The sequence below is a fragment of the Chiroxiphia lanceolata genome, chromosome 12 (genome assembly GCF_009829145.1).
Source record: "Chiroxiphia lanceolata isolate bChiLan1 chromosome 12, bChiLan1.pri, whole genome shotgun sequence".
Lineage (NCBI taxonomy): Eukaryota > Metazoa > Chordata > Aves > Passeriformes > Pipridae > Chiroxiphia > Chiroxiphia lanceolata.
In genome coordinates, this window is record NC_045648.1 from 14,195,699 (window position 1) to 14,222,754 (window position 27,056).

Consider the following 27,056-nt stretch of genomic DNA (forward strand, 5'->3'; position numbering starts at 1 on the left):
ACTAGCTATGCATGCAGGTTATTCTTTCTTAGAGGATATTAATTTGAGGATGTGCCCAAAAGTAGAAGATGCTTCTGTTCAAGCAAATATTGGTAAATTGGGTAAACATGTCTTGCTGCTATTTTCCAAGAAATGGGGGGAGCTGCTAGTAAGGTAGATGTAACTGAGAAAACTATATTTTTATTATCTATCTTTGTATTATCCACGAACAAGTCTTCCTCATCTGCACCATCAAAATTTCCATCAAAATTATCAGTATTTGCAAAGTTGATGCAGACCTTGTAGATTCTCCAAGAGATCTGATTATTGTGCCTTACTCTCTCATGCTTTAGTGTATGGGAAGGGAGGTCCTTTTCCATAGTGTGGTACAAGTTTAATCTCTGTGCCTGTTCTTAGAAAAGCAGTTTCCTGTTTGTGCCTTGCAGTGACTAGGCAGCCCTGCATACAGGCCTTTTCCCAGAGGAAAATGAAGTCCAGAAGGCAAAACTTCTAAATAACCAGGATAATCTTACAGGTCTGTGAACTCCTCCTCAGCTGAAACCACAAAGGTCACCAGCTGTCTGCATACCAGAATTTAAATAGAGACATTCCTGCTCACCAGAATAACCAGGAACAAGTAAATGACAGCCCAGTGGGTAGACAACATACTTGTGAAGGAACGTGTTGTTGATGATAAACCTATTCTCCACCTGCAAACCCACAAAAGCAGCATTACAACCAGGAGCTAAGACAGGCATGATTCATATGGAAATGCAATTGTTTGTAGGCATAAGACGCCTTCCCACAAAAATATGCAGCCAATCTTGAGGTGAGAGAAATCCAAATACAAGTGGTTGTTCTAACTCATTTGCCTTGGGCTATATTACCTTCCTCTGGGCTCTATTATCTTCCTCTGGGGGAGAAGAGAATAGTAGCTAGGAAAACAACAAAAAATGCTGAATACTAAATGCAGAACCTTCATTCATTCCTCTGGGTTGGGCAATGATTTCTGCCTCTCTTCCTCAGATCCCTGTCATGTTGACAGCTCAGAATCTTGTCTTGGAGACAGACAACTGGGGGCAGAAGTGGACAGAGGCATTGCACACAGAGAGGGTGAGGCACTCAGACTTCGGTACAGTTTACATTTTTCCAATGCAAATTACTTTCCTCTCTTCAGCATTCTGGTCCTTTACATCTTATTGGGCACAGACACTGCACAGCCATAACTGTGTTTTAATTACATGGAGACAGGAGATAAATTATTTAAAAAATGCTCTTTAAGGTATTTGTTCTGCCATTTCCTTCAAACAAAAGCATCTCCTTTGACTATGACTCCCTTGATTACTGAGGAATGCACTGCTCATGACAGACGCAGCCCAGGCTGTGGGTGAAGATGTGTGTGCCTGGGCCCGTGTCAGCGGGGTAGGGTTGTGGCGTTCCCTCAGCCCAGATCCGGAAGAGCTGAGCATCTGAAATGCTGAAGTCCACCCCTGCAATCTGGCTCGGGGCCAGGCAGCTCCAGCAGACCCGACTCACCTTGTTGGACCTTTGGCACCAAGGCTGACGCTGTCACTCATGCACTGAGCTGCACCGGCTTTGTGCCTGTCAAGCCGCGGCTGTCTGGGGTCTGGGTGCTTTTGGATCAGTCTGGTACCCGTTCTTGGAGCATGGATAACAACTGACAGCCCTGGGTCACTCACGGATTGCTGCTGTGGGAAGAAAGGGAGGACAGTGTCCAGCTTTCACATATCACTCTCTGGTTAGAGTGCTCAGAGGTGGGTACAGGAGAATGGGATGGAGTGGCCCCCAGTGACTCCCTCGAACCCTGCTCCCCATTTTCCAGTCCCGGGAGGTGGCTGAGTGACAGATGGACCCACCTGGATCTCCTCTCATAGCCCCCCTCCCCACGCTGCGCCCCAGCACCCAGTTATGAGCAGAGGCAATGCCACCCCGCACCGGGACCTCAGCGTCCCACGGTCACTTTGCCCAGTTCCACCCCAGGCGAGGAAAGCGGGCACTTGGGTGGCCCGGGCGGCAGCGCGGGGGCGCAGGTTGGGCGGAGGGGAGAGCCCCGTCCCCGCTGCCCGGCCCGCCCCCGCCCGGCCCCTGCGGCCGCCCGCGGCCAAGTGCGCGGGGCGGAGCGGCGGCGCCGGCCCCGGAGCCGCAGTCGGTGCGCGCCGGCCCGCGGGGATGCTGCGCTACAGCTCCGGGCTCACGGTCACCGCCACCACCCCCCGGGGACAGCCCGGGGACGGCGGCCGCGCCCGGCGGAAGGTGCGCGGGGCAGGCGGGGGGGGCGGCGGGGAGGGCCCGCGGGAGGTGTCGCGGGGGAGCGGCGGTTCGACACCCCCTCTTGTACTTTACCTGCGGAGCGCTTTGCCTTTCTTTCTTTCCTTTTTTTTTTTCCTTTTCTTTCTACTCCCTTATTTTGCGCTGTGCGAGAGCATCTCTCTGTGCGTTCGATGTAGGTGCGGGGAAATGATGAGCTTCTGGGGTGTCCCGCAAGGCTTTTGTAGTGCTAGTCCCTGGCTGTTCGGGAAGGTGTACTTGTGTTGGAGACTTTCTTCTTGCACCTCTGAAATGCATTTGGATATCTGAAACTCAGAACTTGCCTGCCCAGGCTCTGCCCGTCATGAGGAAGCTCACCACAAGGATTTAGATGGCAATAGTAATTTGTTTGGATAATCAGTTCCTCAGATACAGAAATATGATTTATTGATGTATTTTTTTAATTTTCATAGGTGCATTAAATAATAACGATCTATTAGTCTGTTAGGAAGTGCTTCTAAAAAGTTGTTAAAACTCATGCAGATATGACAGGAATGTCTCTACAACCACCCAGCTTTAAATAGCCCTTTTCTTGCTGCTGTAACCACACTGCTATCATTGTGAGTGCTCACTCCACATATGAAGAAATAAATCAAAATAAGTGATAATCTTGTCCTTACAAAGAAGTACATCCATGTGATCATGAAGCTTCTTGATTTATGCAGTGATTGTTTGGATGCTTCAAAAATATGAGTTCCTAATTGAAACAACGAAGAACATTGTGTTGTTCTGTTTTACATGATAGCAAGAAGGTCAGGCTCTTCCAGAGCAAAAGATTGCTGGTCTTCATAAAAATTGAAGTTGTTCATGTATGTGGAAAAATTAAGATGACTTGAAAGTCATAGTTATGTTTCCTGTATGTCTTCTGTATTCCCATTGAGTTTTCCTATTTTACTGTTTCTTAAAGAAGTTAAAGTAAGGGAACTTGTGTTTAGGTGATAATTTTCATATTTTCATCCCCTTGATAGATTTACTGGGCATGATGTAAGATGAACTGTATTTGATATATTCTCTTAAGGAAACTAGTAAAAATTTAATTTGCAGATACAACCCACTGGGAAGCTGTTGTCCCCTTTTTTTAGTGAAATATGACTCCCTTACCATGAGTTGTAAGAAAAGGGGAGGAAGACAGTTAGAATAACTGCTGAATAAATGAAAGATGTGTGTCACATTCCTGTGTGTTTGTGGTCACTGGAAAAGTGCCCTTTAATTGTGTGTGGAATCTCATAGCAGAGCTTTCATAAATGGAGCAGGCTAATCAAAAGATAAATGAGCAAAGAAAGTACTTTCTTCTTTGCTTTTTAGGACTGACTGAAATTAAACATCCACTGTTTTTCTGCTTTCACCTTCAAAAGTCTGAAGCTGACACTGGGCTTTAGGCAAAGGGAGTGATTTTTGTACGTTGAGCTGGTAGGGTAGTAGATATTTACTTGACAAGGGTGTTTTCCCTATGCAGTTTTATTATCAGACAATATCAACAATATTAAATTCTGGTGATGTTTAACTCCAAAGTTGGTTTGAAGCTGGATCAATATTGAACCACATCTTTTCTGTGGGGCTCCTGTAAAAATCTTAGAATAAGACTGGTTGGTAGTACAGCAGCCTGTATTTTTCTATTGCTGTACTAGTAATTTTGGTTATTCTGTAACAACATTGCTCATTATTTTAATGCTAGCTCTGTAATTATTTCAGTCCATAGTTAACTATGATTAATGCCTTTCTGGGTGCTTTGTTTTTTAGAAAGGGGGAAGAAGAGGCTGAAGAACATTACTCAAACAGAATCTGTCATCTGTATTTGTTTTAAGTTGCACCCTAGTGATTTGAGTAGGATGGTAAACATAAATGTGGATTGTGGATCTGGGACACGAATTCTCAACATTTTAAACTAACCCAGACTGAGACTTTTTTCCTAACTGCCATACTGCAGTAGCTCTCATCTATACTGTCCCAGTAGCCTCTTAGAAATCTGGTAAAAAAGCATGTCTTGACCTGTTAATTTTCACTGCACTCAGCAAACTTTTGCTGTCTGGTGTTGTGCTGGGCTGAACCTATCAGTCTTTGTTTTCTTGTCTGCGTATTTGTTTCACAAGTGATGCCAGATGAGCTTTGGAAACACCACTCATGGGTTGTTGGTGTCAAAAAGCCAAGAGCAAACATAAAATGTTGGTTCCATTAAGCTTATTTATACTGGTGACTTACCCAAGCTGCAGATGCTGCAAATTAAACAAAAATCTGAAAGATTATTAGAAGTATACCTGGTTCTTCTTCTACCCAGTATTTCTTTTTAGAAGTTATGCTCACAAAGTGACAATGTCAGTGACATAAAGGGAGGGTGGAAGCCATGCCCGCCCCTGTTTTTTCTCACTTGTTCTTAGTGTGAGTAAGCAGTTGAAGGAAATTGAATCACAACTTTTTCCCCATTGGAGTAGTTCTCATTCTCCTCCCCATCCCTGCATGGGTTTCTGGAAACTACTTCTTCATCCTCATGCACATTATCCTGCCATTGTTTGGCACTGAGTCGAGGCACTTCCTGTCACGGTCTCATTTCCATTTTAAGGCATCACTACAGCAGTGTTTGCTGTTGGAGGAGGGCTCACTGTGATTTCCATGTGAGCCTCCTCATTCATTTACTCCAGTAAACTTGCTGACAAATGGTGCAGTGTGTTGATTCTTCAGAAAGCACTGCACAGCAAGAACAGTATATGTACAGTATTTGTGACTGCTTCTGGGGGTTAGAGGAAAAAGTTGTTGTTTTTCCCTTCCAACATCTGTAGTGTTTCTGAATTTTAGCAGATTGGTCTGTGGTTCTGTCCTGAGGTAGAATGTTTCACCTGGGGCCTATGAGGAGCAGAAGTGGATGGCTGCTTTATATGTTTGCTGCTGTTTCCCCAGGGATGCTGAGGAAGTCCTATTGTTATAAACAATAGTGAAAGTACAGCCTGTGTAGGTTTGTCCCAGCAAGGAACTGGGTGGTACTTTGCCACTGCTGTACAAGCCTTACTGGGCATCACTTCAAGGCTGAAATCCTTAGCTGACTGCCAGTTGGGGTGGGGGAAATGATTTGGGGGTAGTGGATAAGACAATGTGAAAAGGGCAAGGAAAAACAGTTTAAATGATAACAACCCTTTGATTGTACAGTGGTTTTAGTCTCAACAAATTACTGTTGTAAATGTGTATTTCCAATCTATTTATTATGATTTGACTGCCATTCTGTGATTTCCTTCAGAGTAACTCTGTGATGTGACAGTCAGTCATGACTGGTAGACAGGTACAGGGGTAATTACTTATTTACAATCACAGCACTCTGAATCTATGTTGCCTATAATTAGCCCTGCACTGATTAGTAGGCAAGCTATTTGCCAGCTTCAGAGAATCATACACAACTCAATTTCTCCTAACTCTGAATTGCCAGTCATTATCTATTTCTGTTTATCTGAGGGTTTCTTAATGTTTTATCCTAGCAATCCATTCATTGCTTTTTGTGCAGTTTTCCTTCATTGGAAGTCACTGTAAGGAAAAGTTGGCCTCTTCTGTCACTTCCTGCACAGCAGAGATTCAGTTCTATTTCCTATTTATGACTCTGGTCTTTGTTTGCCTACATGGAGGAATGCCAGTCTCTGTTTCCCTTCACGTTGTAAACAGGGATGTTTTAAGAGGAAAGAGCCTTACTGAGCTAATGGGAAGAAAGGGCGGGGGAAATGGAAATTAAATAGGTGAGAAAAGATGATGCTGATTACATTATGAATCAAAGAGTTTTAAAGATGAGGAGTTTATTATTAATATATCTTGATAACTGACTTGGAAGTGGGAAGCACCATCAGCTTCTGTAGTATATGGGGAGAGTCTGGTGTTCTTAGAACAAACAGAGCCCTCAATCTGTGTCAAAAGCCAGCGTGCCAAGATTGATCATTTTTAAATACATTTCATTGTTTCAGAATTCTTTCTGAATAAGAGCATAACCTGCTCTTATGCTAAGTTTTGGGGGTGTTATGTGACTTTGTGGCTTCTTTTTGTAGATTTGCTAGCATATGCAGGAATGATAAATTGACAATGCACAAAAAGTTGCCTTCACAGATGTGTCTAAAGAGTAGGTTGTATTTCACATTGATCTTCTTAGAGACTTTTTATTCCTTCTTCACACATCTCACATATTTTATAAGAGCTGCATGTCAGGACATTGTTCCTTATTGGCAGAACAGGCCTTGCAGACCTGGAGGACCAAACTGAGAGGAAGATGGAAGGCAATACATAACATTTTTGAAATACAGTTGACAACATACCAGTAGTCAAAATGCTGTTGATTTGTCCTCTCAACAGCTTTAAAGAAAGGAGTTAAAACCAGTGAAGTTGCTGCAGATATTTGCAGATAGTTCTTCCGACTGCTTTTATTTGGGAAGAAGAAAAAGTTAAAGCCTGTTTGAAAAGTTGGAAAAGGTCTGAACTTTGTTGCCATTTTCAAGGCCAAAGGAAGTGCTGTAATGACCTGTGAGCTGTGAGCTTGGACAAGTGCAATGGGAAGGGGTATTTCAGAGAAAGACGCACATTGAGCATGACTGAAGGTAGGTAGTCAGGAAAAACTGGAGAGCTCTAGATCCCATGAGGTGCTGGGCTGCAGAGGAGCAGTGGTGATGGCCCACGGTAATCATGAAAGGGATACTTGAGAGCTTTACAGGAAGAGCTTTAAGAGCTCTCTTTGTTGTCAACAGACAGCTGGGATTTCACAGGAAGGTATTGTGCAGCTTCGAATCTGAACTGCCAAAATTCTTATTTCAGCATTTGCTGTGCTCTCTTTAGGACTTACAGTTGTTTTGCACAAAAATGTCTCTTGAACAGGACTGACACTGAAAGTTTTAACAAAATTTCTTGTATGAAATGCACTGATTTGAAAATATCAAAGACACTAAAGATGTCTCAGCCCAAAGCAAGGCAAACTGCAGGTGGGGACAGAAAGATATCGTCCCTACTGGCTTTTCTAAAATCAGTTGGGAAACAACACTGCTTACATTTTTTCTGAAGTGTTTTGAAACTTAGTTTTTATAAATAATTTGTATGTAACAGATTTCAGTAATATTCCTGTTCACATTCAGTGGAGTTGCAGCACTGAGGTATCCCTTGCCTCAAGTATTTGGCCATATACTGAACAGAAAAGAAGCATTCACACTAAAATACACTCTGTTTCTAAATACTCTCTTTTGAAGATTAAAAGTTTGGCCAATCAGCAAACAAAACTTAGAAAGTAGAATAAGATGTTCATTGTTCTGTTCTCTCAATTCTCAATGTCATTTATGAGTATGTAAGAACAAGTTGTTGATTGAAATGGATTTTTGCTATTCAGGTGTGTAATTATGGGGATGCCCTTGAATTATTTTTTGCCATCTAAAAACCCCTGTAACCTTTAAAAAAATAATCTTTTGGCAGCTATGTTGTAGAAGGTAGAAAATAGTAGATTCAAACTTGAACGTTAGTACAGTTCATTCTGTAAAGGGAATTATGAAAATATTTTTTTGTAATGCCTAAATGTTGTTTTTCTTTCAGATGAACGTCTGTAGGTTACGCTTGACGGTGCCACCTGATGAAGTCTCACAGCCTGAACAGGGAGTGAAGGAAACTGAAAGAAAGAAAAGCGTAAGTTTTAAGAATCAAAGTTAAATTCTGTATAAACTAGGAGTAAATATTGCCCTCCATAGCTGCTGATATTAGTTGCTGTGAGCTTTGAGCCTGAGCCTTGGAGTTAGGGATTGCAAAAGGACAGTGGTGGAGGAACAACAGAGGGTTTGGAGGTGATTTGTGACTGAGGTACCTTTAAAACTTGATTATTTGATATTTATATATCAAAGAGCAGGAAACTGTTATCAGGAGCTGGGTCTTGCATCAAACAGGATCTTGATCCTCAGCTGAAGGGGATTTCATAAGTTTTATGTAGGCTTAGCAGTGTGCAAGGTTTGGGCATTAGTGTGTATGGGAGCTGCTGTGCCAGTGACCTTGATGCTTTGCTGTATCAGCTAATTTTGGTAAAGGGTGATGTGCAAATAAGAAATACAAAATAAAGAATTTAAGATTGTTCTGAAGTGATTTGAAGGTCATGTGCTTAGAAGGGTTCAGAATGGCAATTTTTTTGTAGAAACGAGTATGTGCACACAAAAAAATCTTAAATCTGCTTTGATGCAGAACTTGTTCTTTCAGAGCTATTTCAGAGTAAGAGATGATGTTTGACTTGTCTTAAGGATAGAGTCTAAAAAGGGAAGCTGGACAGGCTCTACAGCTTTACCACATTTATACTTTGATAAACCAAAATCAGAGAAGAAATTGGTGAAGTTTGCCAGACCCAATGTCTGAACAGTAAAATGACAATAAGAAGCAAAACAGCAATAGGATTTACTTGAAATAATTTCTTAGTGATACTTAGAAGCAAAAATAACTGTAAAATTACTCAGAAAGACAAACATTCTAAAGCAATAAAAATAAATGCAGAGTAAAATGGGCAAGATAAGGATTCCTTATCAGATATTTCTTGTGCTCGAATATTGTATACACTCAGGTTTTCATTCAGTGCTCTGGCAGAGTAATTGATCCTTCAAGTTCTGGAAATGCTACTTACAGAATAGATTAAATAGACCTTAATGCAAACTATCTTTGGGCCAGCATTAAATAGTAATAATTCATTTTTTACAGATGGCTTTAGTTGTGGCACTTAAGCAGTTTCTCTGTCAGTCTTTTGCCAGCTCGTATCTGATTGCAGCAACCCTCAGACTGGCCTAAGTTTATGGGCTCATTGCCCTAAGAGGAGTCTAAGTTTGTTTTTGAGGAGGGTAGATATTGACTCATGGCTTACTCATCTTATGGAGCTGAGTAGTGTAATAATAAGAAAGAAGTCTGAATGATTAGGGCTTGGACAATTCGTAGTGACTTTCTTATGTGACCAATTTTTTTTCTCTGTGAGACCTTATATTTAATGAGAGCTGTTATTTCCCACATAATACAAGTAAAGGTGAGTGGGCTTTATATCAGAGAATATTAAGGCAAGGATATGAAAGATAATAAATACATTATTTGGCTCAGGATACTGCTCAGTGATTTTTAAGAGATGGAAGCTTTTTAGCTGAGACCAAAAAAACAGTGTGTGTTTTAAATGCTGTATGTTCTGAGCAGTTTTCTGAAGTTCAGTGCTTTTAGACAACTTAAAGATTTTTAGAAAGCATACATAAAGTCTTCAAAGCTAGATGGGATCTAATCAGTCAAACTCATAGCAATTAAAAACCCCAGAGGAATTGTGCCATCTATTTGTGTTTTATAGTTTCTGTGTAATTAACAAAATTACCCCACAGATTGCAGTGTATGGAAGCAGCTCCAGAAAAATCACTAATTGTGAACTGGTCTTTCCTTATGTCTCTAAAGACAGGCAGTAATATATTTACGTGTAGATTTTTATTGTCTACGTAACCTATTGCATTATCTATTTGAATTAGTTATACAATAACTTACAGTGCACACATGCCTCATGACCTAGTCATGCTGTGATGCTTTTACTCCAATTTAATTAAAAAAATCTCCTAAAAGCAGTGATCAGATATCTCTGCTGATCACCAATCTTCAGCTGACTTCATGTTAATGAAATCACTTAAAGCACTTGGAGAAGAACAAGTTTAACAAATTTAGGTAATCCACACACTGTCCTTTGAGAATTGTGCCCCCCTTTTTGGAAATAAGGATAATAGAAATTAGGGAACTGCTCCGTTTTCTGCTTTGCACTTGACAATTTAAGGTAAAAAATCCAGCTTCAGTAAGAATGAAGTTTTAACATCAGATTCCTTACTGGAATCTAGAGTTCTATGCTGTCTTTATATGCTGTGTGATTTACAGAAATGAACTGCAGGGGTAATCTGTGGGATTGTACAGTTTTTGCTGGAGTGCTCAAACGAGTCATGCAGTCAGAGCAGGGCAGGACACTTACCCTGTTTGGGCAGGACAAGTGCTGGGGAGAGACAGACTATTCCCTGTCTCTGCTGGTGAGGGAGGAGAGCAAAGGCCTCTTAGTGTCCGAGGGAATGCCAGGAAACTATAAATACACCGTGGCGTGACATTTGGTTGTAATCTCCTCTTTCCAATCTTTCATCAGAAGGAGGTGATTCTGAGCTGCCCTGGTGTGACACAGTGATGGCTCACTGACTGTTTGTTGCTTTGTTCCGTCTTTCTCGGGCTCAGGACCACTAAGAGATGTTTCAGTTGCAGAATCAGCTCATGAGCTGCACAGCAGCTCTTGCCAGTGCTGATCCTTCCAATGACTTATTTTGCAGATCAGAAGTGATCCTGTATCAGTTGGTAGCTGATGGCTTGGCCTTTTTCACTGTAGTCCAAGCTTCATGGAAAATGTATGCTGTACTTCATTCAATCTGTGTCAGTGCAGTAAGTTTCTAGATTGACTTTTTTATTGCTATACATCCACGAAATAAAAACGATCTGGTGCAAGAGATTGAAGTGATGGATCTGGGTAGTTTTTTGCAACAAAATTGCTGTAGGCAATACCATACTAGGGTGGCCTCTCCCTGTCTTCTGTGAAAGGCTGGCAGATGGTGCAGTTAGAGACTGATCTCAGAAGCTGAAAGAAGAGTGAGCTTGTGCTCCAATGTGTCAGGTTGAATTTTTGTATTTATATTTAGGCTATGATACCTTGAAAGAAGGATATGAGAACTTAACTGACAGGTAGAGGCTGGTTGGTTGGTTACAGGCTAAAAGCCTAGTGCTGGATATCTCTGAATTGTCAGCACTTTAGGTAGAGAGGATCACAGACTATTCTGATTTTGTTCCATTACTTTTGTTCATGATAGACAATGGATGACAGTAGTGTGAGGCTGTTTACTTCACCATGAAGTACAAAGGCATATTGTGTTTGGCAGATTGTATGCAAAATCTGCATGTCCTGAAGCCTCTTGTCTTGCATAATAAAGGGCTACCAGACAATTGTATTGTCCCTGTTTGGGATTGGGCTTATTTTTATCCATCAGTCTCTTTCTTCATTGTCATGGTTAGATTTGGAAGTGTCATTGGAAGCTGCAGTTAAGCTTTTGAGGGCACAATATGGAGATATGTATTGACAGACTTTTTTTTCATTTGGACACATGGACAAGAGAATGAAAATGAGATGATACACCAGAAATTTGTGTCACTTTACTGTCTTTGTGGCTTTTACCCGAGTTTGAGGGGCGTTTAGTCTTAAACTCTGGTACTTGGTACTTTGACTGTATACATCCTCAAATGCTTGAATTTTCCCCAGCACAAAAAGTAGGCTGTGAAGAAGCCTGTATGCTCCTGTATGTCATGGTGAGAATCAAGCAGAAACTCGTGTCAGGCCTGGATCAAGAATACGAGTGCAGTGAGCAGGGGCAGTTGTGCACATTGAATCTAGGACAGTGCCTATTTTCTCTGCTGCTGCCAGCCCACTCCTATCTGCAGAGCAGAACTTGTGCCCTAGCAAATGTGGCTCATGTGCTACAGGTGGCTGATGTTACTGTTCCTCAGTCTCTCCAGCACTGATTGCTTGATTTTTGATGTGTACTAATTAAGCGACACCATTAGAACCAGTCCTACATGAAAACCACAGAAAGAATTCCCTTGACTTCTGAGGTTACTGCTGCATTTGTTGTATCTTATTTTCCTAATGCATAAACATTGGTGTTCTGTGTACAGATTTCATGGATGGGATATGACTTTTTATAATGCCTCTCACTTCTGTGTTTTGAGATGGATACCTAAATTCTACACCCAAGGAGCTTAAAAGTTGGAATGTGTTACGCGATGCTTCTTGTTTAGCATCATGAATTTAAGAACACTCATGTCTTATGTCATGGTATATTTTATATAAAACATCATAAATGTAACAAGATTTTCATGGACTGTAGAGAAATATGAAAAAACACAACAGAGGTACCTTTTATCAGAGCACAGTAACTGTTCTCGGTGACCTCAATGTTATAAATGTGTCATTTTACTGAACAGAAAATATGTAACCTAAGTAACAACCTGAATATTCTTGTTCCTTGTATAACTAGTGAACAAGTAAAAGATAACTGGATATTTCAGAAATGTCTGGAATGTGGCTGTTAAGGAAAAGATAAAGCCTCACTTAACTGATACAGTTCTTGTTCAAAGTTTTTAGATGTGTAGGTAAACAGAAGATCATGAGTCAGGAAGATCTGAAGGCCATATGAGTGCTAAACCCAGAATTGTGTTAAGCATTACATTAGACGTCCTTTTTTCCTCAAAATATCTTCTGTGCTTTTACCTTCAATTTTGGGGCATGGAGAAGTATGGGGCTATCTGACTTTAATTAAAAAAACTGATGGAGATAGATTAGGAAGCACATCATTCCTCAGTGTTATTTGTGATGCCAATAAAACCATGGGCCATAGAAAAAACAGCTAACAACTCATATTTAGGGTTTGGTTTTATAATGTCTTTGCTTCACCTATTTCATGCTAATATGTGCTACGTCCTTGGACAGACACATAAACAGGATGCATGGCAATTATCAAGGCTTTTGCAACCTTGGGGTGTAGGCTTCTGTATTAAATACTTAGTTAAGTAAACACAGTCTACATTTCTTGAGCACATTCTGTGTGACCATACCAAGTACAACATGTCTGTTGCTGCACCACAGACAAAGCGTGTTCCTGGAAGCTGATACAGGATTCATGTGCATCTTGCTGTTACATTGGGCTGCCATAGAACTGACTGCAGGCACAAAGAGATATTCACAAATTGTTTAAGCTTAATCTGCCTTTTCAGATCAGCAGCTCACATCAGAAGGAATTTGACTGATATTTTGACCTTAAACAGCGATGGTTGACTAATCTAATGAAACCTTCTTCAAGCACTTTTCTGCTTAGCTTTACAGTATTTACTTGCATATATTTACTTATGCTGTTATCTTCACTGAGATGTCTCACTGTAGTGGAGGCCATTGAGGACCCACTTGGAAAAATATGTGGGTATGTATGGGACATAGAGGAAAACAATGAAAAGTGTTTGACTGTAAAAAACTGTTCTGTATTCCTTGGGGATGTGGAAAATCCAGGATTTATGAAAGAGGAAACATGGGAGAGAGAGGATGTGATAGAGGAAAACCAGAGGACAAGGCAGAAAAGGAAAAAACAGTGAAGGGAGAAAAATAGACAAAGGTGGGTGGAAGTGGCTTAAGAGAGGAGGCAAACTGGCAGAAAGTGTACTCGATGTGTACTTGGTGACACAGATCTGTGGAGAAATTTGAGAACTGAGCTATTCAGCAAGGCCTCCTTTAGAGGCAGAGGTGTATTAAGAAAGTCCACAAGCCAAGGAATCCATCCAGCTCTCAACCCTGCATTGAGCAGAGCTTTCTGATTGTAACCTGTCCTCTAAGAGGAGACTGCTTCAGGTCAGCCCTTCTTTGTTTGTACAGAACCCTGAAACAAGGTGCTCACTGAGTGGAAATTAGGAGTTAGCAAACAGAGAAAAGAGGGAGTAGAAGATAAACAAAGCTGGAATAGAACAGCAATGAAAATGGCTAAAGAAATATCAGAGAAGTTATTTGTGTAGTTGTTGGTTCACACAGCTTTAAATCAAGCAAGAACTGTACTGAAATTTTAACAAATGCTTGTTTGAGGATTGTGATACGAAGGAGGAATAAGGAGGGGGTAAAAACAACATCCTGTGTTTTAAGTAGCACATAGGAGAACTGTAACAGTCAACAGATGATGGAGATTCTTTTAATCTTCTGAAAGAGAAGTAACAAAAGCATCTTGGGAGTCTTGTGCCAATACAGATAATGGGCAAGTTTAGCATTGTTACAAGAGCCATGTAAGCAGTTTGCCTTTGTGCAGACTTAATCCTGCATGTGCTGCCCAGTATGATGTAAATTGAAGTCTGTTAATCTGTGAAATACATATGTAAGTGCCATGGGTGATTTTCCACCTGCAAGGCATTGGTCTGAATTTGTAGGTCTTTCTCTGGGGGGGGCTGGGGGGGTGGATATCCTTCGCAACATTCCTTAGGAATGTGTCCATAATATTCTAAAAATAAGGAGCTTGGCAATAGTTTTCCATACAGAATTCTGCAAACAGCACTGTAGACAATTATTCTAATGTTTCAGAGGCACAAAGGGTCTTAGTATTGCTGGTATTCAGCTGTTCACCTCATTAAAAATGAATGATCATGGGTAAAGAGTATGGATTTATGAATTCAGTGTCTGGCGCCTTGGTAACCTCTAAACAATCAGAGTGATTATTCATTCTGTTATCAGGAAGATGGAAACTTGTGTGTAATCCCATTATCCAGATGCAGGGGAGGAGCTGCAATGAAGATATGAAAGAAACTGTACAACCCTGGAAGCAAACAAACACAAAAAAGTTTTGAGGCATGTCCCATCTAGTTCCTGTATTTCTCTATTCTCAAAATATCAGGTGTGGAGGTTTTGTTTGTGCACATCCAGAGAACAAAACAAGAAAAACTCCAATAATACATAGTTATGAAATGGCTGATTATGAAGCTATGGAGCTTTGCATGTAATGTTTACAGTGTGCAAAGTTATAACATGTATAGGTAGGGCTGGTTGCCCACTGTTTAATCATTAAGTGCTTTTAAGGCTTTTTTTTAAAATGATGGCTTACAGTTTTGTTGTTCTTTGCCTGAAATGTTCTTTATTAGGTGTTTGCTCTGTGATTGTTCCCTTCTCAGCCCTGCACCCCCCTCCAAGCTTCAGCAACAGGATTAAGCTATTAAATATATGATAAAGGAAAATGTGTAGGATTTACAATTTTGAAAATCTGCCAGTGCTATGCAGGAGGGACACAATATAAAACAAATGTCTATATTTACCCATTTTTCTTAATGCAAGTAAATTTTCATGTTCATTTTCCCCTTACCTAAAGAAGTATTTATTCTTATGTTGCCACCACAGCTGTGTTTGTGCTAAAACTGAAAGTGCTGCTGCTTTAGACTGCAGTTGCTGTCCTCTCATCTGTCAGGGTAGGGGCTGGAGATGTTCTAGGATGCAGCTGCAGGTGGATATAAGACACTGAGCTTTCAGTCTCTGTTTGGTGTCAAAGAGAATATTTAGACACTGCTTAGACTCCTAATTTACGAAAGGTTGTCCTACAGTGTCTTTTTTGAACAAAAAAACCCCAAACCAAATATATTCTAAAGTGAGTGTAATAAATATTCTCAAATTTACCTGCATCCTGGTATATCCAGCATAAGAAAGTTCGGTAAAATTACTTATAACTGATTTTTCCCCAGAACTGGTCTTTCAAAAATAATGTGCAAAGCTAAGCAGTAACAACCATGTTTCCAAACTTTCTTTCTAACTTTCCATTCAGAAATAACCACTAATTTTAGGTTTGAAGTTTGCAAATACTTCAAGTTAATGAAGAATATTTTTCTCCTCTCTTAAGAAAAGTCATAATGTGGAAGTCTCTTTGTCTAAGCTAATGGTTTAAATTCTTTGTAATCAAGAAGAGAAGTGAGTAGTTCTGGAGACTGACTCATTTCAGATGCTTGCTACAGAAGGATGTTCCTCTGGGTTGGTTGGAAGGAAGGCTGGGTGAGTTGTCAGGTCAGGTGGTTACATCTGACCTTGCAGATATTTATTTACATGCTGAGGGAAGTGATTCCTTCTGTTTGCATGAGTATTTTTCTTACTAAGTGTATTGATGAGATGAATAAGAGGAGTCTGTTGCGAAGAGTGCCTTGAAGCAAGACATGCAGCTTATCACAAGTACGTTTTAAAAATTTCTGTGGATCATTAAAATAACAAAAGTAACAGCCTGTCTATTGACATAGCAAGACCTGATTTAGAAGATTTATCCTGCTACAATAGTTAATAATGCTGGAAAACCCACATGAATGCTGTTTCATAGCTTTGCCCTAGCTCTTACAATGTCAGTTCTACAACTTCTGTAAGAGAAATGGAGCCCTGAAATGAGCATTTCATTGCCTTGGAGGCCCTTACTTAGCTTTAAGTGCAAACTGAAATTCTACTTTGTTTATCTTCAAGATAAACAGATATTTTCTGAACTCTCTTTTAAGGAACCTTGCCTAAAATGTTTTAATTTCCATTTCTTAGAACTTTCAGTAATTTTAAAGTAAATTTGTGAATTTTTATGTTTCCTGCAGCAGGGAGTTTGACCAGGGAGGGACAATTCTGTTGGTGCAAGAGTTTAGAAGGAAATAGAGACCTGACAGTGCTTTGCAAGAATGCAGAAAAGTAGCATATGTTGATGAAAGAAAATAAGGCAGGATAACTTATTCTCACATGGCTCTACCTCTCCAATCTGTTTCCTCTAGCTGTGCCTATGTCATTTCCATTAAAGGCTGTGGAAAAAAGACATCTCTATAGTCTCTATCAATTATAAATTGGTCATCACTATAGTTGGCTGTCTCTCCTGGCTCTATATTACTATTTTTTGGTTTGGGTCTTTTTTTTTTTTTTATTCTAGTCTGATTTTAATAAATTTTTTTTTTTTTTTTTCACTTTAAGGAGCTCTACCACGTACCCAATGGGATGTCTCCAGGGAAGCTCTCCCATGGGATGGTCTATGGCGTCGTGCACCGAACTGACAACAACCATAAGAGAGAAATGGTGGTTTATGGCTGGTCAGCTGATCAGCTGAAAGAAGAGATGAATTACATTAAAGAAGTGAGTTAGAGTTTCAGCTTCAACATTTGTTAAATATCCTTTACATGCATTTGTGTAGAGCTGTGAGTGTATAATGGGATGACTGCTGTCCAGCCCAACACCTGAATTTGAACTGGGGACCTCCTCAGAAGCTAAAGGCTTGCCTTGTTAGCATTTGAATTGAGAAAAAAACATGCTATATATACCTGGGAACTGTGCAGTCCAGACTCAAGGCCTCTCTGCCAAGTGGTACTTGAAAATTCTTGCTGACAGGAAAAACTGTGTAAGCAGACACCTGGAAGGACAAACTCTCTCTCTCCTCTCTTCCTTTGGCTTCCCTGTCCCCAAGCCCCCCAGGTTTGAAAAGGCTTCTAAATTAGGTGACATAGTAAAATCACTGGGGTATATTTTGGGGCAGCCTTAAAATAGTCAGCCTAATAATGATGTCTTTGTGCTACTTTCTCTGTGCATGCTCATTTATCATAGCTGGCAGAAGCTCTCCTGAAAGACAAAAAATGTATTTCTGATGCTGCTTGAAATTTTTCTGTGCCTGAAACTCAGCCCATCAGTCCTTGGCTCTCAGGCTTTGGCAGTAACTCCCTGATTACCCCAGGGCAAATAATTTGACCTTCTCTTTCCATCCACCCTCAGCACCCATGGAGCCATTGGTCAGTGGTTATCAGGTTACACTGATTCAAGTGCAAACGGAGTTGATATAAGGGGAGGAACACTCAGCCATACCAGCAGTGTAAGAGACTGTGCTCTTAACATCTGCCTGGTCTCTGTAGCTATCAGCACTTGCTTCTTTCCCTTATTACTCACAGTTTGGGAGCTCCCCTCCCAGTATTCAGCACTCACAAGCTTAGGGCATGTCAGGGTATGTCACTACTGCAGTGCTGGCGAAGCACACAAACTGCCCTGCTGCTGTTTTCCTGCCTGGGGAGTTTCTCTGCCCTGTTGGGGTGGTGTCAAGGAACAGGTGAATTGTCATGAAGCAGCTCCCCAGACTGCACTATTCCTGGTACCTGGGCTAGATCGCTTAGACTGGGACCATCTCCCTGCCCTTTTCTGTTCACAGCCGGCTCACGGCCACACGACACACCAGGTGAACTGCATGTCTTGCTTGTGCATTCAGGGTACTGATCCTTCCAGGAAAAAGTGGGAAAGACATAGGAAGACACATACTGGCTCTTGCTCTCCCATCTTCTGGAAGTTGAGTTCAGCTGTGCTGATTTGTGAACTTTGGCCTGCCAGATAAGTTTTGCCTTTAAAAGCAGAGTCTTAAAAAAGAGTCCTGAGCTTGTGCCGTGTATGTGCTGACTTAAACAGAACAAAACTGATGGGCCATGTCAGAGCTGCTGATGGTCTCTGGATCTGAGCACATAGGCTTGGTGGCCAGTGCCCCTCTTTGTGGGAGGGAGTGGATGTGCTCCATGCAGGGCTCCTGGAAACATCCCCTCTTGTATAAGGCTCTACTCGAGTTTTCCCCACACTCCAAGCCTGTGCAGGTAAGCTTGGGTAAACTCAGGGCCTTAGAGTATCTGCAGTCAGTCTCACCATTTGATAGGGGTGAGGGGGGAAAAAGAAAAAAAGGGTTTGAATTATGTAGCTGGAATGTAGACTGCAGGCAAACAAGATTGCAGTGGCATGTAAACCAGAGCTGGAAGCCAGCTAGTTTGGGTTTTTTGGGGTCTTTTTTTTCCTTTTTTTTTTTCTAGAAAGACAAGGAATAATTTGCATCCACGGTTCTTAAAATCAAACTGAATTCTCTGTTCTTCAGATTTGAAATTCCATTAGTAAATAAAAGTCTGAAATTAGGAGGGTTTATCTTCAAAGGATACTCAGGGAGAAGTAACCACTTTCAAAAGTGTGAAGGTGTTTTAAATCTATGTGTGGATGCTTTTTTTCAGAAATAAAACTATATACGCTCAAATTAGTTTTAATTCATTTAGTAATCAGGTTAGAATACCTTATGGATAATTTAATTTAAATTCATTTATTTAAATTATTAATTTACAAATATTTAAGTGTCTACAGAGAAGTTTAGAATTACTCATAGAGACAGTTATTTTTATCATCCCTGTGTAGGCATCCCTGTGAGACTTAAGTTTTTTTCTTGTTCTTAAGAGTAAGTTGTTGTTATGCACAGGTAGATTAATAATGGAAATTATGGAAAGTAACAATGAAGAACATAGACAAAATTCACGTCTTGTATATACAGTATCATCTATAAGTTTCATAAAGGCATTTGATTTTTCTGACAACAGGTGAGAGCAACTCTGGAAAAAGTAAGAAAAAAAATGTATGGTGAATATGATGAAATGAAACGAAAGATACAGCAGCTTACAAATGAACTGAAAGTAAGTATCCACTCACTTGTAGGGAAAGCATATGGGAATAACTGCCCCAGTGTTATCTAGAAACTTTTTTTTTGCTTTAGCAGAACAGAACTGATTTTCCAATTCACTCCAGTTCATTGGTTTATGTGACATCTGTAGTTTCCTTTCTTTATCTTTCCATCCAGGAAGGTAAAGCAGGACAGGGATGCTTTTGCATATGGAATTACTAATTACCTGGAAATTCTTGGAAGTAAAAGAATGACCTTGATACCATTGTCTGTGTGTATTCATAATTAGTGGAGATGTATGTACCAGGAAGCTGCTGGTGAATTAACTAAATAACGTTAATAGTTAGGAGTAATGGGTGACTTGGTGTCATTTCAACACACTTTGCTCTGTTTTACTGACTCTGTTGTTCAGACACTGTGGTAAAAGCAGTAGCAGTATTCTTTAATATAAAAATGCTTGACAGTTCTAAAAAATTACTTACCTTTTTGTTCTTAATTGAACATTTCAGTGGTCATTTGATGACCTCTCCTTCTTCTGACACACTGCTTTAGCAATAAAAGCTGTTGCAGTCTGTAGAAGTATCCTTCATATTAAACTGCTGAGTTCTTTGGTCCAAAAAATCTCCCTGAAAACTTGCTTTAGATTTATATTCAGCATTGATTTTGACAGCCCTCGTTCAGATGAAGCTTTGGCAATGAAAGGTATTCTGATTTCAAGGAATTGGAACTCTGATTTGTGCCCTTCTGCCATCCTGATTTGGAGGCTGTCAGTTCCCTGCATGCTGTATTAGTGATACAAATCAGACCTTGCTGTAAACAGGTACTTGAATTCTGTGGCAACTAAACTCAAAAAACAAAACAAAACAAAACAAAAAAAAACCCAAAAAATCACCCTGACTTGAGAGGAAGAGAGAAAGAAAACTCAATTTCTGTAAACTGTGTTAAATAGTTATAATGCTGCTGACAAGACTCTCCTACCCAGTGTGCATGCAGGTAAATGCTGATTCAGGTGCAGTTTATTGTCTTCGCTGCTGATCTTTACTGAATAGCACTGGTGATATCCTGCGCTTCCAGATCTTTTGTCAGACCAGTAGAAATCGTGCTTGAGTCAGAAATTCTTTCTTAATGAAGGGTTTCTGACCAGCTCTGACAGAATATCTAGTTCTGCAGCAAATTAGCAGTTTATGAAGCACTCGTGACATAAATGGCACATTATGAGACAACCCTCCCCTTTTTTAATACTCTAAACTGCCTGAAAGGAACCACAAGTGTTGTTCTACCTGATAAAATAAGCTTTTTGTTTGGTTGGTTATTGGTGTTTGATTTTGTTTTTACATGAATGTCACCTTTTGCCTATTTGGGGACCCTGTCTAAAATCCTTTCTATACTCTTTGCTTCAGCTTTCAATCACTGTGCCTTTGTTCCTATCAGTTTTCAGGAATACTTTTTTTTCATAAAGTTTGTTTGACATTTGTACTTCCAATATCCTGCCCTGGGCTTCTTCACCACAAGGTCTTATCTTGTAACTTTCTTAATCCATCCAAAGCATTTCTGCTTTTGTTTGTTTATCTTTACATGAGCACACATTTATATAAGGTTAACAGCAATTACTTGGCTTCTGCTCCCTATGCTGACCTAATCTGTGTATGGCTTGGTTACTGAACACTCCTTGTCCTCCATATCAGTTCCTAGTGTTCTTATGTTTTTATCAAGAAACAAATCCAACTAAGAATGTGAGTTGGGTTGGCCTCCACTGGTAACACTCTTTCCCTCTTTATTATTGGATTGTTTGTGATTATTTACACTGTTTGGGTTTTGGTCTCTTCTTGAATGAAGTAATTTTGTGCCTTTTTTTCCCCTTCAGTTTTTAAGCATGTGTTTGTGTACATAACAGAAAATTACTAATTTTCACACAACAAAGCACTCTGACTTCTTGCTTCGTATTGTTTCATCCTTAAGTCTTCTTGATGTTGCTTAAGTACCTGACTGGTCAGTTCCTTCTTAATTAAGGCTTTTCTACAGTTCACCCCAACCTTTCTAGATTTCCCTATTTCTTGCATTCTTCTGCTTCTCACTCTGTGACTTTTTACAATCTGCCCACTCCGTGTACACAGTCCTTCTGAATAGAGAGCTGCCAAGTGTCCTCTTGTCCTTTCAAAAAGAATAGCTTCTGCAGTGATTGCAGACTAGCAGTAAACAGAGATACTTGTGCCTTATTTCTGTTAGCATTGTTTTGTTCTGTTAGCAAGTTTTGTTTGTTTATGAGGTGCAAGAATATACTTGGAGGCCTGTGCACTCTAAGCATCCTAGTACTGTGAAAATGAACGTCGGGGTCTTTCTCTTCTGTAGCTCCCTTTGAAAGAATAGGTAAACTTGATAATTATTCTATATAAAACTTTTTTGGTTTTGTTTTTGTTTTGTTTGTTTGTTTTTTTCCTGCTCAGGTGACAAATGCTCATCAGGAATCCTTAGAGACTCATGTGCGAGTGCAGGCGGCAGCCTTAGATAGCTTTAGCGAAATGAACAGCTCCTTGACATCAGCATCAATAGACTTGCAGGTACATCCTAACAGCTCTGTCCCAGCTGACAACTGCCTTTGCTAACGTGGGGTTAAAAGCATACCTACAACATGGGTGGCAGGTATAGATTCTAACACTGAACCAGACCATAAAGTACTGTCTTTGATGTCTAAAGCAACTTCTTTAGGAAACTAAGAAAAAAAAAGTTCCAACACCTGTGTTTAAAAAAAACCCATTAAAAAATAGTGTACAATAAAGAGATACTGATATGCAGCAGACTAATGCCACTAGTTGTGTCTCTACAAATTATCTGAGCTGAAAATGTGATCTGTTCTGTATAGTGCAAAATGATCCATCTCCTGACTTGTTCCTACCTTCAGTTGTTAACAGAAATGGGAGTGGCACGTTTGAATGCTAAACACTTGTGAGACTTTACATACCTGTGAAATGTAGGGGGAGGGACAAAGTGGGAATGAATTTTCTTTTTTAAAGACTTTCAAATTCCCATGTAACTGAGCTGAACAACCTAATGTTCCTGCTTTCTTGATTGTCACAGTTTTTTTCAGTCTAGTGCCTTTTATATGTGTCACATGGCCCTTGGAGAGAAGAAGGGAAGATTATTCATACTGAAATGTATCCATGCTCCTTTCCTTTTTTTTTTTAAATAATGTTCCAGGACTTGATGTCACTGAGCACATTTCTCATGGAAATACCTTCTAACAACAACAAAAGCCATAATTTTAAATGTTAAAAGTTGCAAAACTGTTCACACTGCATTAGTACATCAGGAAGCTCTTTAAATGTCCTGCCTGTTTCATAATCTCTTGACTGTGTTAGTTCATCAAATTATTTCTGATTTTTAATATGTGGTTTGCCTCTTTCTTCTAGAAAACTCTAGTGGATGTCACACTGGAGAACACTGACATAAGGGAACAGATAAGGAATTTAAAACATACACACGAGCAATCTATGGAAAAGCTGAGAGAGAAGCAAAAGCAACTGGAAACAGCACAAATTGAAAATCAGTTACTGAAGTTAAAGGTGTGGTATATAAACTCCCCTAAACATATTGCACAGTAAGGGCATTAGGAGCATGATAAAATAATTCCTTAGCCTTATTTGTAAAGTGTTCTTCATTCTTCATGCCCTCATCATTCCCTAGATCTCACATATTTCTGTGAATCGATACTGCTTTAATAACAAGGAACCTCAGGTGATGACAGTCAGACTTTCCATAACATGGAATGTAACATAAGATTCAGGGATGCTGGCAGATGAAAATTCAAACCATTAAATGGTTATTAGCATCTTTTTCTATCAAGTGAAGGAGTGTTATAACTCTACACAGTGCTATATGAATTTTTCTGATGTTGAGTTTACTTGGCATTGCACCACAGGTAATTTGTTAAGTTTTATGAGCATGTGGTCAGCAGTACTGTATCTTGAAAAGAGAATTAAGCTATTTCTTTCAGAGAAATGCAAGGGAATAAAACACAAATTGCAGGGGTTTATGTGCCAGAAAGCTTGACCACGTTCTCCCCTCATCTGCCAAATGTATTCCTTTAATCTCAAAAAAAAAAAAAGCCCAGAAAAAAAACCCAAAAAAACCCCAACAAAACCCCCACACCTTCTTCTGCAAACTTTTGTTGCTCTTAAAATTGCTCAAAGTAGACTATTTTGGATATAGTACTGTATTAGAATTTTTAAATTTTGAAAAATTTGTGAATTTTTTGGGACAAATTTGTGAAATTAAGGTGACTGCTGTTTTATTCATGTTTCATTTTGTCAGAGAAAATGCTTCTTTTGGCTGTCTAGTGACTTGCATTCATGCTTAATGATGAATGGCTAAACAAGAAAACAACATAAGTGCATTTCAAATTACAGTTCATGTTCTAGTTTCCTCTCATAGTGGAGCTTCACAGGCTGTAAAAGTCGGGCTATTTTGTACTTGCTGTTGTCAGCAGGAAATAAATAGAGGGAAAAAACAAATAAAAGAAGCAAAGGTGATGCAATTAAGATTTTAAAACAGAACTTTGGGCTTCGCTATAATCTTAAGGACACGCATCAACAAGTCAGGGAAAGGTATGTCTGCTTCTGAGGGCTGAGAAACACAACTTAAGTCTCAGCTCTACTGAATGTGTAAGGATTTGTTTATCTTCAAGCATGTCAAGGTCTGCAGATTACAATATACAAAAAGTGTAAATTTTGCCCTCAAACTTGCAGTTTTAGTACAAAATTAGTGAATAAAATACCTCTTTGACAGTTAAATATAAAATCATGTATCAAAGGTGCCAAGACATCTGGGATTTAAATTCTAGGGGTGGATGTAAGAGGATGTGTGGAATCTGGGAGGTTAACAGTTGAAAAGCAGTAGCTACTGTACCCCATGATTACATTCTGGATAGAAGAACACACCTGTGAGACTTATTAAGTAGGTTCAGTTTATTCATATAACCATAATAACTGAGATTGGAGATGTTGCTCATGAGTATTATAACAGATGCCCTGATACATCTGCCTTTTTATGCTTGTTTTTACTTTCCTCATTGCTCAAGCTGTAGACAAGGAAAGATGGAGATACAGGGACAGAGATCATATTCCAGTTCAATGTATCTTAAGGAACCTGGGTTTTAACTCTTGGTTTTTTTCTGAATGATACAATTCTTTCAGGCTTCCTGAAATGTGGAAGGTTAATTTAACTCCACCCTCTCTCATAAAGTGCTCCAGACTCGATCTAGGTGAGATGACAAAGGAGGCAGTTGCAGTACCAGAGGAGTCCTTCAGAGCTCAGTCCCTTTTCAAAAGGATGAAATGCAGTGTTGTTTTTGCACAACGTAGTAAACAAGCTTGTTTCTGCCTTGCAAGATCAACACAAGGGTTTAATAAATCTTTCAGCCCTTGAAATGCTAAAAAAAGGAACCAACCCAAAACCTTAATCATCAGAACTATGTATTTTGTAGCTGTGGAAAGTGTAGTGATCAGCAGGGAACACTTGATTCTCTTCCCAGATGACACTATATTCCTCCTCTTCCTGTCACTTTTGTAGCACCCACAGGATTTCACTGTAACTTTGGCTGTTTCACAGCATCTCTAGGAAGAGATCTAAGTTCAGGGCTAGTTATTTTACTTTGCTTATATTGTGGTTTATCCAGTAGATGGGCTTAAGCTGTGAGTATCCTGTCTGGTGTTTAATCACTGAGGGTGTGTTTCAGTCAGTGTTTTCAGCCAACAGAAGGAGGAAATCCTGTCTCAGAATTACCATTCTTACCCTCTTCCCTGTAGCTGTAGTAAAGTTTCTGGATCTGTTGTTAAAAATTAACCCTTCCACATCACCGAGAATATTAATTTTAATTTTAATTGTTCCCTGATCTGCTTTCCTCCATTGTCACCCCAGTTCTTGTGCCTACACAAAGAGCAGAATGTGAAAAATCAAGAGAGAGCAGTGAGGGGGTACTGCAATAAAGTAATTATTGCTTTGAGTGTTTTCAATGGGGAAGCAAACCAAGTGACTTGGAGGCTGTAAGGAAAGGGTTCAGTAAAGAGGCACTGCCTGACCTTGGATAAGCAATGAGCAAAGGGGTTAAATTCAGACAAATTGAAACTCGATGAAACGGTAACTTCTGCAAGTTGCAATGATGTGTGTGCTGGCAGAATGCTGTAAATGGTCTTGCTGCAAATGGAAATCTGCTTCAGCAATGTCAGATTTGTAACAAGGTGGAGCTGAAGCTCAAAGTGTTATTTTTACATCATGTGAACTCTCTTTCTCCTGCTGCCAGCAATGCTGTACTGACTGATGGGTCAACTTTCCTCCCTCACAGGTGGAATCATCGCAGGAAGCCAATGCTGAAGTCATGAGAGAGATGACAAGAAAACTGTACAGTCAGTATGAGGAAAAGATGCGAGAAGAGGAACAGAAACATAAAGCTGAGAAAGAAATCCTCCTGGTATGTATAGCAAGCCTGCAAGAGTGGTGCTCAGCTTGGTGGTGTTTCTCAATCACTCAGTACCCCAGAGGTCACATGTGTTCCTTCACTTCTGTCTCTGTGCCATAGTTACCAACCTTTGCAAACTTCTGGGGTTGAAGGACTAAGAAAAGAATGTGTTCAAACATAGTAATGTTAATGATAATGTAGAGTTCAAAATTTGAAATGAAGTTATTTGGGGTTTTAACTTTTGATACTCTAAAAAACAGAAAAATATAATGCCAAATTTTAGTGACAGTTCAGGAAGGAGAGGGGGAACAACCTCACTGGATGCTACTGGAGCAAGAACTCTTCCTGTTCTTTGGTTTCCTTTAGGCCCAAGGAAAACCTTTCTATGAGCAGTTAGTCATTGCATTTTTTAACTGATAGAGATGGATGATGATGGAGATTGAAGATAGATACTCCTGTCTCTTTCTATTCATATTGCTTTACATGTGAGGAAAGTACAAAACTAAACATGGCAAACTTCGGTGTTTTAAAAATTGTCTTCTGCAACAGCATATTTTTCTTAGCTGTTACTTCACAGCATCCTCAGAAGAGAAAACAGATATCTAAGAAATGGGTAAAAGTAAAAGCTATTAGCCTGACTCTGTAGCCTAAAAGAAAAGAAAAATAAAAATTCCCCATTAATATATTAGGTGCTAATGTGACTATAAATGTTCTTATTTGAAGGAGGAAACAAATCGGCTTCTGAAAGCTATTGAAGAGGCCAATAAGAAGATGCAGATTACAGAAACCAGCATCCAGGAAAAAGACCAGAGAATTGGGGAGCTGGACAGGCTGATTGAACGCATGGAAGTGGTATGAGAGTCAGCTGATTGCTGCCTTTAAAGGAAATGCACCAGTGCATGGAGGAAATTTAACTTCTTGTTGTTTTTCTGCTGCTCAGTGACACACCATTGCTGTTTGCATCTCAGTAATTGTATTCAGATAAGAAGTGAACCTGGACTGCCACAGATACACTGTGATGAAGTGGTTGTTCTATCTTTCTAGTTCTCTTTACAGTCAGGGCTAAGGTGTCAACATTTCTTTAGGAAATGAATGTTACTTTAAAGAAAGACCTTAGTAAGACCATTCAGTCTCCCTTTGGTGAAATCATAAATGATCTAAAATCACTTACAAGTGTTGCTGTGGTAGGTCCATGGAGTGCATGGAGCTCCACCTGGGGATGGATGAGGAGCTGACCAAGAGCTTATGGGTCAGGATCAAAGGGAGGGCAGGGACAGGTGACATTATAATGGGGATCTGTTACAGAC

General features: G+C 39.9%; 1 protein-coding gene across 9 annotated transcripts in view; it reads left to right on the forward strand.

The window, feature by feature from the left end:
• The window catches only part of MYZAP (myocardial zonula adherens protein), a 48,576-nt gene that overhangs the window by 2,734 nt on the left and 18,786 nt on the right, over positions 1-27,056 (forward strand). The window contains exons 1-8 of one of the 9 annotated variants that reach the window (XM_032700091.1): positions 763-808; positions 7,843-7,932; positions 16,814-16,972; positions 19,219-19,311; positions 21,743-21,856; positions 22,706-22,858; positions 25,636-25,761; positions 26,473-26,601. In XM_032700091.1, coding sequence (XP_032555982.1) covers positions 7,843-7,932; positions 16,814-16,972; positions 19,219-19,311; positions 21,743-21,856; positions 22,706-22,858; positions 25,636-25,761; positions 26,473-26,601 — 864 coding nt within the window. In that variant the 5' untranslated portion in view covers positions 763-808. The other 8 variants (XM_032700085.1, XM_032700094.1, XM_032700092.1 and 5 more) reach the window with 8 other exon arrangements.